Below are 10,588 nucleotides of genomic sequence, written 5' to 3' on the forward strand. Positions count from 1 at the left end.
CTCTCCCAAGTTCCCATCTGCTTGTACATCTCCTGTCTAACAGACCCTTTGCAGTGCCTTCAACTACTAAGCTGGTAACTCCTGGCCACTCTTGGTCAGTGGAAAGAGATGGACTGTCCAGGGACAGAATTGTCTCATCAGAAAGCAACTGTTTCAGGGAGTTGAGACCACTAATCCTGTTCAGGGTCCATTCTTCCCCAGAGTGAAGAAACAGTCTATGGCACAATGTGTTCCCTCAAAGGCTTTTTCACATGATGGGGCTTTTTTGTCTGGCCCATCTTTCTGTTGCTTGAAAGCAGGACTTGGCTAATGCCTATGCTGGGTACTACTGGGAAGAACTTCATGTGTCATAATCTAATGTGAGCAAATGAACATTCTCTTTTATTCCACAGAAAGAGGTGCCTCAATGCAGTAACTCATCTCTCTAATCAGAGGAGATTCTTCTAAGAAGAGCAGTTCGGGTCTCTTGAAGAACCTGTTCCTGCCCTTTCACTAGGAATGGAGCCCCTAAACCAAGGGGGAATTCAGTCAGATGAGGGAAAACCTCCATGTGGTCTCTGGAAATGACTTCTTCCCAATTCCTTTTTACAACAAACACAGAAGCGCATGCCCTTCCTCAGGTTCCCGTCCTGCCAAGTGGGGAAAAGAAGGTCCTACAGCACTTCATGGAGAAAGAGGAATGGGACAACCAGACATCACCAGTGGAGTTCCTCCTGCTGGGACTGAGTAACGTCCACAAGCTTCAGATCCCTCTCTTTCTCCTCTGTCTCATGATCTACATGGTGACTGTGTTTGTTAACATCCTCATTGTTGCGCTGGTGGTGGCAGATTGGCATCTTCACACTCCCAGGTACATCTTCCTGGGGAATTTCTCCAGTGTGGCAATCTGCTATACCTCCACTATCCTGCCCAGGCTGCTGGCCAGCTTCCTAACCAGGGACAGAACCATTTCTGCTCAAGGCTGCATGACCCAATTCTTTTTTTTTGCCTGTTGTGCAGGTACCGAGTGTTATCTGTTGGCCATCATGTCCTATGATCGGTACTTGGCCATATGCCACCCCCTGCTCTATGCCAGCCTCATGCAGCAGAAGCTCTGTTTCCAGCTGGTGGCTGGGTCTTGGCTAGCAGGATTACTAATGTCTACCGTAGTCACTGGGCTACTTTCCAACTTACACTTCTGTGGTCCCAATGCAATTGATCACTTCTTCTGTGATTTTGCCCCATTGCTGGAGCTCGCCTGCAGTGACACCACGGTGCTTAGACTGGTTACTTTCATCATCTGCTTTCTGGATGTGGTCTTCCCCTTTGTGTTCACCTTGGTATCCTATATCTGCATCATAGCTGCGATCCTGAGGATCCCAGCCACCACGGGGAGGCAGAAGGCCTTCTCCACCTGCTCCTCTCACCTCAGTGTGGTCACTGTTTTCTATGGTACCCTCATCGTTGTCTATATGATACCCAGAACAGCCTCACTGAGGCAGCTCAATACAGTGCTATCCTTTTTCTACACCATCCTCACACCCATGGCCAATCCACTCCTCTACAGCCTGCGGAACAGGCAAGTGAAGGGGGCTCTTGGAAATGCCCTCAGAAAGACTGTGGCCTGCATCGAGAGCTCCTACCAGTTGTGACCCACCAGGAATAAACAGGTTGCAGTTGTGTCAAGTGTGGACAACTCAGAAGTGCAGATTTTGTGTACCAGGTATATCTTTAGAAGTGCAGAATCTTGGGACTGTTTAGGGAATGAGAAGCGGGAAAAGAGAATTTGTGTCTTAAGGAAATACAGGTCTGGTGTTGAAGAGTGTAAAAAACTTCCCTGGCTTTCTTCTTGCTTTAAAGTAACCACAGTTGTGATCCTGCAAGTGGGAGCTGTTGAAATGCCACACCTGCCCAGGACTGGCAGAAAACTTTCTCTAAACATGCTGTTTTCTCTTCCGTTACCCAGCCAAGCTGAGGGGTGGGGTTCCTGTGTGTCTGGGATTCCTCAGGACATCTTCATATTGACAGTGAGAAGGGGGGAGTTGAATCAAGCCCTTCCACTGGACATGTCTAAATCTGAGTAGATGAATCCCATCCTTCCTGTTCTCTGGGCTGTCTAGCAGAGGAGAACTGTGAAAGCTAGTCTGATAGGGCCAGCCCCTCTGAAAAAAAAAAAAAGTAGATCCTTCTTCAGAAGAAGGGTACCTGAGCTGGGTCTCAGCTTCTCAAATTTTTAACACAGAAATCATTACTTTCCATTTCTTTCCTTCTCCTAATCTGACCCCCCTCCAGCTCCCCTCCCCCAGTGTAATTACTTATTTGTTTCCCACTGGCTGACTTAGATATTGCAACCTGAGTCCTCCTGTTTTCTTCTTTCTTGCAAAAGAGAGTGAGGTCATGCTCATGGGCCATGACTGAGAACATCCACCCCCAGCAGCGGGCTTTCCCCATTTCCTAAGCTGAGGCATGCGCACAAGATGGGAATGTCTCCATCACCCCTGATTTGCGGAAGGGCCTTCAGCCCTGACATACTCCCACAATGCACTTATTCCTCCTCCACGCACAGACATAAATCCCTTCCCACTTCCAGGCTCAAATCATGGCTGCAAGAAGTTGATGCACTCCAGAAGAGGCCTTGAGCTTCTTGGATGTTCTTGGTGCTTACGGCAATGTTCCTGGCTCCCTCCAGATTTGATGGACTTCCTTTATATAACAAGACTTTATGACAAGCTTTTATGAAATGTTTGTTTTTCTGTCATTCCTGTGTGTTGAAAGAGTAGACACAATAAAGAAAGAAATATCCACCAAAACGGATGCTGAGTGAAGTGCCAGTAAGAACCAGGTGAGGCACCCTCCTGGCTGTGGCTTCCTGGCAAGAAGTCTGTCCTGAGAAGGGGATCCAGCCTCTGCCACTCTGGAGTGGGGAATCAGCAGTGTCCATGCCACCTGGCAGAGACTGTCTGTCCAAGCACAGTTACTGTCTTGTCAGCTTTGAGCGCGAGCTTGAAAATGCTTGGCTGCAGGGGTAGTGCCTGCGGGATTATCACCGCTCCAAAAGAGCAGTCCTTCCAGGTCTTTCTTGAGCAAGAACGGGAGAGTCATTGCTGAGGATGGGCTTTGGGGCCATGTGGGCAAAGCAGAATAGATGAGCAGCCCATCCCCTTAACTCCACTCAACCACTCCAGAAGGTCACAGTGACTGTGCTCTGGTTTTGATTCCCCTAAACCCTCTCTGCTAGGCAGGGGCTCAGCAGGGAAAAATCTATGGCACTGGGCAACACAATTGCCCCAGCTGTACCACCCTGAGGACACCATCCCTGCGTGTGGTCAAACCATCAGCCTTTGGGTTAACAGCTGAGCACGCTCACCCACCCTGCCACAGGGACCCCAGCCAGGGCTGTCCCCGGGCACTGCTTTGCTGTCAGGACAGACATCAGTGCTGAAGGAATGGGAAGGTCCCTGAGCCCAACGCCCAGCCCCAGCCCCATGGAGATGGAAGCCTGATGTTCACCTCGCCTGCAGGGCTGCTGGGGAACAGAGGGGTGCAGGGGGAGGCCTGGTGCCTGGAGGAGGGGGTATAAGATTTCTGCCTCCATGTGCCCTCCACAGCATGCCCTGGGATGCCATCGGAGCCTGGGGGCACATCAGTCCAGGGAGGGCATTTCCCTCACCCTGTTGCACTGCTGCTGCTGCAGAGTTGAGGACAGATGTGGCACAGATGGCTGTTGCCCTGGGTGGCAGAGGAGGCTCAGGGGAAAGGATTTTCTCCTCTCCATTGACCCATCCCAGAGTGGGCCAGAGTGTGGGAGCAGCACCTGCAGCAAGAGCCTCCTTCTGCCCCATTGCCCTGCAGAGACCTTGAAGGGCAGCGCTCTGCAGTGCAGCCCTGTCCCAGGATCAGGCCCCAATTTCCCCCATCTCAGGAGGATTCAAGTGCTGTTTTCTGCAGAGGGTCCCTGGGCACCCACGGGAATACAGGGCTTGTCATAGGCACATCACGGGAGGAGAGTGCCTCTCCTGCTGGCAGGTGTCAAGGGGATGTAGCTCAGTGGCAGAGCACCTGCTTTGCATGTGGGAGGTCCTGGGTTCAATCCCCAGCATCTCCAGGGGTACTTTTGCCCTGACTCCCCAGCCTCAGGCAGGTGCAGGCTGGAGCTCGGGCACTGGTCCTCTCCAGGCCCTGTGGGCCTGCCCTGCCCACCCAGGGCTTGTCTGTGGGGTGAGGAGGGCTGTGGGAGGGCTGTGTGTCCTGCCTCTGCTGAGCCCCCTCTTGGAGGAGAAGCAAGCAGCTGTGCTGGACCTGAGCTCAGGTCACTGCCCTGCACCACAGACCCACCCCACCGCCCAGGGACAATGCTTGGCAGCAGAGTGTGGGGAGACCTCAGGGAGGGCAGAGGTGTGAGCAGCACACTAGGAATCATTTCTGGCTGTGCTGAGAGATGTGGTGTGAGGGTGCTGGTCCAGCCCAGGCACCCTTTAGGATCAGGGCCACACTGCCCTGGTGGCTTTCCAGGGATAAGGGTCTGACATTGTCCTGACTCCAGGTGGAGATCCCATACCGCATAGGGAAGCGCTCCTCTGTGCCAGCAGGGAGGGCTTGCTGAGTTGGACGAGCCTGGGCAAGGCTGTGGGACTCCCAGCTTTGACATTTCTTATCCTGACCCTGTCTCCAAGTGCTTCTGCTTCCAGCATCATCACTGGCTTAAGCAGAGCCTCAGCTCAGGGCATGTGGAGCTTCTGAGGTCAGACACAGCCCACAGACACGGGGCTGGTGCCCACCTCTTGTTCCTGGAGTGTTTGGTGTCTCTGTTGATGTTGCGCTGGTGCGATCAGGGAGGCAAAGGCCTGTCCACAGCCGTGCACAGGCGGGAAGGGCCATATGGTGCCGTGGCTGGTCCCGCAGCTAAAGCACCTGTAACCAAACTGGAGTGTGAGACATGGCCTTTCACTGCAGGGTGCTCAGCCCCCGCAAACAGTGAGCCCAAACTAAGAGAAATAAGGCTGCCCTCCTGTGGGCTTTCCACAGCCATGCTCTGCCCAGCGTGGGGCAGCAGTGCTGAGAGTTGGGGGTCTCACTGTGACCCCCCTCAGGTAGGTCCTCAGGAGCTGCAGGAGCAAGCACAGATCTGGGGCCCAGTGACAATCCTGCTTTGCTGCAGAGAACAGACCCAGCCCACAGGGCCAGGCTGTTCAGGTCCCAAAATGCCAGGGCTGGAGCTTATCCCAGTGGGAGTTTTCCAGGGGATGGAGGCTGTGCTTGCAATGCCCATGTTATGTCACCCATCACCGTGGGAGTCTCGCCCTGGGAACACTGCTCTGCCATGGGGGCTGCCAGCAGGAAGGCTCCAGGGTATGGAGCAGAGGGATGTGTGAGCCTGGGCTTCCTCCAGATCCCCCCAGGGTCCCCCCAGGGGTGGAGGAGCTCCCAGCAGGGAATGGGGCAATGCGGAAGTGGGAGAGGATGTTGGTGACAGCCGCCTCCTGCCCTCTTCTCCTCTAGGGCCAGATCCTGCTGTTGGCAGCAGTACTGAGCTGCAGCAACTCCCCACAGGGAGCCAACACACCTTCCAGCCTGCAGCAGAGCAACCTTTCAGGGAAGAGCTGGAGGGGTGTGCACACCCACCAGTGGGAGCAGGGAGGGCAGTCTAGGCTCCAGGTCCTGCCCAAGTGCCAAACTCTTCTCCCCTCCTGGCTTCTGTGCTTTTTCTGTCCATGGGTGCTGGGGCTGGTGAAAGCCCCGGCCAAGGGAGAGGGACCCGGGCTCAGCTCCCAGCAGCACCTGTTTTAGGGGAGGGACACAAAATCTCCTCTGCCATGGAAACGTGCCCACATGAGCATCCTCCTGGATGGGTCCTTCTCCAACCCAGGGGCCAGACCACGGCTTTTGGCTGCAGCACACGTCTCGTGGAGACCCTTTCTCCATCCCCCGGCCCTCCAACAGCGCTGAGGGAAAGGTGCCCCCATCCCCCCTGCTCCCATCCCTCCTGTACCTGCAGACAAGTACTGCCCCGACACAAATCCAAACTGACACCCCTGGCGAGGCAGCAGGAGGGCAGGGGTGGGGGCTGGAGGGGAGCAGGAGGAGGGGGTCCCAGGGCTGCCGTGGGGCCTTACAGCCCCTGCTCAGGAAGAAGGCAGCTCTGTGCCTGTGACAAGAGTGCTCGGGGTCTGTGAGGGCCCAAGGCACCAGGAACAGCCCATGGAGACTGGGGTCCTGGCAGAGCATGAGGAGAGGGAATTCCAGCCCCGTGTGTCCCAGAAAGTGGCTCTGCACCCTGTGCTGGGGCAGTGTGGAGCACAGCTGCCTCCTAACCTTTGTGGGAGGTAATCCATGGGCCATGATCCCCGCTGGGGCTGGCTGGGGTGTTCAGGGCACTGCGGCCACCTTAGGGCTCATTTCTGTGGGGCCACAGCCCAGGGCTTACCCTGACATGGCAGCTCTGTCATGGCCTCTGCACTGTGGGGCCAGTGTGGCCCAGGCAGGGCCTGGGGGAAAGAGCAGCTGGAAACCCCAGGGTGAGGAAATGGGTGCTCCCACCGGGGTGCATCACGGCACCTATCAGAGAGCCATTTTGACTAGAAACTGCCTGTGGCCAGCAGGATGGAAATGGCTCTGTCAGCAGGATTATTCCCCAGGCACCAGGGGCTCTCACAGCCCCACAGCCTGACCCCGAGCCTGCTGTCCCTGAGACGTGCCCCTTCCCTACCACTGGGTCTTTGTTCTCTGCTCCCCTGATCAGCCTCAAGGAGATGACCCGACACCTGGGCAGGCAAGCAGCAGCTCTGGGTCAAAGCCCCCAGAGACTTTTAATAGGAACCAATATGGATGCACAGTGTAAAAATGGGAATAAAAATAGAGGAAACTCCCAGCCATTTCTGCTGCCCGTGGTAAAGGGAGACGGTTCCCTGGTGCTCACAGCTCTCCCAGCTGCACAGGCCTCTCCTCCCTCCTGCCTGCACCCAGCTGCACAGCAGGGATGGGCTCTCCTGGCCTGGGGCTCAGGGACTGTTGGGCACCAAGCTCCGCTGTCACAGCCTTTGAGTCCTCACGGGGATCTGCCAGAGACACCTCTTCAGCATCATCATAGCCCATGCTCCCCAGGGACACGGACGAGGTGTCTCCTTCAGCTCCAGGGACCCCAGCACTTCTCCGGGAGCGCAGGCTGCTCCCTGCAAGCAGCAAGGCAGGACATTGCAGTTCGCCCCATGGGGTCTGTGCATCACCTTCCTCCCCACTCCTCCCCACATTCAGCTCCTTCTCCCACCCCAAGTCCCTCCAAGGAAAACTCCTGGGTCAGGTTCCCCCTTCCCAGGAGGTCTGGGTGTCCGTACGGTAGCAACTTGGGTGGCACCAGGGATGGTACCCCAGGAACTGGCAGCACTATCTTTCCCTCTCACCTCCGAGTGCATCCCTGGGCCCCACTCCCTCCACTGGTGCCCTGGGCATTTCCCAAGCTCCCTGCCCAGGGGCAGCATCATCCCCAGGGTCAGAAACCTCCCTGGCATCATCATAGCCATCCCCTGGGTCATGTCCGGGCAGGACAAGAACATCTGAAAGGAGAGGGCAGCTGGTGACAGAGAGAAGATACATCCTGCAGAGCAGAGGACAGGAGGATGCACAGGGACACAGGGCTGACACACTGGTGGTGGCAGCACCACAGGAAGCCCCCATGTCTTCCCCATCTGTGATGGTGACACTCTGTGACACCTCTGTCCACCACGTGGCTGCAGGGAGATCAGCCCCTTCCTGCCTCCATTACCTGGTGCTCATCCCACACCATCCTCCTCCTCACTGTCCCCAGGGGAGGGCTGCAGCTGGGTCAGGGACTCCTCTGAATAGGAGCCTGGCGAGATGCACAGCGGGTGTTATGGAGCGAGCCCCACGGACCTGTCTCATGGTCAGCGCTGCTGGGGAAGGGGGACCACAGAGCTGGGGCTGCATGGGGAGGAGGGCTGGGAATCACCCTGCTCCCCCAGGACAAACACCGTCTCAAAGGTGCTCCCAGAGCTGCCCAAGCGCAGCCCCTTCCCTCACTCCTCGGGTGTCACATGAGGTGCAGGGGCAGGAAGAGAGGGGCTGTCCAGCTGGGATGGGCAAAGCTGGTTGGGAGGAAGCTCCTCTCCTAGGCCCAGGACCTGGATGCTCTCCCCACAGACCACACGGCCCCAGCGCTGCAGGGACCATTGGCTGGGAGGCTTCAGGGGATCAGCCCTGTGTTGGGGCCAGGGGAAAGGGTCCTGCAGATGGGCCTGCAGGGAAGCCCCACACCCACCTGAGCGACCAAACCTGCTTCTCCCACACCGGGCTGTAACCAACCTCCTCATACACGGCCTCGGGGAAGAGCTCCTGAGCCCTCCTGGAGCCTGGGGACAGAGGCAGGGCTGGCACAGGGACAGGCAGAGGGGTGATGGGACCCCACTGTGCTCCCCCAAACCTGTTCCTTTGGCCAGCCCAGGACTGGTCCGCCAGCACAGCCCCACTGTTCTGTCCAGGCACGGCTGCCGCATCCCCAGTGAGGGCAACATTGCTGTGGAGATTATCTGGGGCAGCGTCACCCTCGCATCATCCTTTCGGAGACAGCGCTCATGCCCCTCTGGCCCCTGGGTCATTCCCCCCTTGTCTGACCTTGGAGTAGCTCCCATGTTTCCTTGCCGCCTGGAGCTGCCCCTTATGTGCCCCATGGGCCTATAGCAGGGCCCCTGCCCTGCCGGGGGATGGACAAGGATGGGCAGGGCTGGGCAGAGGGACAGCTTGGGGGCCTGACACCATGGAGATGGACTCTACTGCCCCATGCTCCTCCTGCCATCTCCCTTGCCCCAGAGCCCCCTCCAGCACTACCCAGAGCACTGCCAGCCTTGGCCATCTCCACTCTGCCATTTCTCTCCTCGCCCCATCACTAGCTCCCCCTGCCTCTGGGCTCTCTCCACCCCTTGCTGCTGGTGCCCCATGGCCAGGCAGTCAATGGGGTGGTGCATAGGACAGGTGGCAGCACACAGTCTCATCCCCCCAGCTCTGCCCGTGCCCCTCAGTGACACCCCGCAGCACCCCACAGCCCTTCCAGGAGGCATGGTCCCTGGGACTGCTATGGAAGGACCCACCTCTGCGCCCAGCCCTGGCGCTTAGCACTTGCCCAGCCAGGAGGGCCAGGAGCAGGCAGAGAAGGGCCCCCAGGATGATGCAGACGATGATGGGCACTGAGACTCTCCCGCTGCTGGTCAAATGACCTCGGGTAGGATCTGCATTGGCAAGAACATGGAAGGGGCAACACCAGGCCTGGGAGAGGTGGGGGCAGCACCAGTCCTGACTCCCATCACTCAAGGCAGCAAAGGGTGGAGGACCCCAGGGCTGAGTAATGGGGAAGCTTCCACCCTGCTGAGGAAATTACAGACCTCCCCAACTCTCCCACCACCACCCCAGTGCCTCCTCCTGGGAGCTTCACACCCCAGCAAGGAGCCCCTTCCATCCAGCTGTGTGTTACTAGCCTTGTGCTGGGGATACCCAGCCTCGGGCGGGAGGACAAGTTACCTGCTCGGGGTGGGGATGCTGTGTCCTGGTTGGAGCTGCAGAGGAGGAAAAGGAGAGCTGGGCTGAGAGGACGGGTGTGCGGGTACTGGGGAGCCTCCTTCCCAACACGCCCTGGGTGTGTCTGGAGATGTCCCTGACACATCCCACCCAAACTGCCCCTCCAGTAGTGCTAGAAAGGGAGGCCAGGACAGGGCCCACGGCCTCTGCTCTGGGCAGCAGGCAGGATGGCACAGGCAGCCCAGGGGACAGCCCTGGGGCTGCAGGGCCCCACAGGCAGTGACCTGAGGACACCCAGCTCCACTGAGGCTGCTCCCCACCTGGCGCCAGGCTCCTGCACTCTGCAGGAATGGTCTCGCTCTTGGGAGGTCAGGGGCCATGCCAGGACCAAGTGGGTGAACGGCCTTCTCTAGCTCCCTGCCAACACCTGAACATGAGGTCACTGCCCTGCCACTCACCTGAGCAGCGCACAGCAGCGTCTTCCTTATGCCGGCAAGCACCGCCATCCCCGGGACGGGCCCAGCAGTCCTGCAGGGACAGCTCCGTCCCTCGGCACTCCACCTGCTCCAGCCAGATGGGGCCTTGCCCCATCCCAAATGCAGCCTCATTCAGGGCAAGACAGTTTAATATGTGGAGGAGTGGATCTCACAGCAGCAGATCGATGCTCGGCCTGTCTCTGAGTAAAGGATATTTTGGAGAACACACCCTCCTCCCCAGTTTTATTGCTGACCATGACATCATATGGCATGGAATATTGATTTGGTCATCTGGGGTCAGCTATCCTGGCTTTCGTCCTCATTGTCAGGGCAGAGCGAGAAACAGAGAAGGCCTTGATGCTGTGCAAGCACTGCTCGGCAGTAGCTACAATGTCGGTGTGCTGTCAAAGCTGTTTTGGCCACCAAGGCAAAGCACAGCACCACAGGGGCTGCTAAGAAGAAAATTAACTTCATCCCAGCCAGACCCAGTACAATCTCCACCCCTCATTCCATACTGTGTGCATCCTGCTCAGGTCCTACCGTATTCAATACATTTCCATCCACCACCACCACTCCCTTCCCCATCCTTTGACAGGACATAGACACAGCAT

At 57.5% G+C, this 10,588-nt stretch overlaps 1 protein-coding gene across 1 annotated transcript; it reads left to right on the forward strand.

Moving 5' to 3' along the window:
- Window positions 1-665: 665 nt before the first annotated feature.
- On the forward strand, window positions 666-1,631 carry LOC309603893 (olfactory receptor 8A1-like; the record flags this gene model as incomplete). Its single annotated transcript, XM_082338777.1, has 1 exon — window positions 666-1,631. One exon carries the CDS (start codon window positions 666-668, stop codon window positions 1,629-1,631), a length of 966 nt encoding a protein of 321 aa, XP_082194903.1.
- Window positions 1,632-10,588: the final 8,957 nt, after the last annotated feature.

This window comes from Platalea leucorodia (genome assembly GCF_965183815.1).
Source record: "Platalea leucorodia genome assembly, contig: HAP1_HAP1_SCAFFOLD_234, whole genome shotgun sequence".
In the NCBI taxonomy this organism is placed as follows: Eukaryota; Metazoa; Chordata; class Aves; order Pelecaniformes; family Threskiornithidae; genus Platalea; species Platalea leucorodia.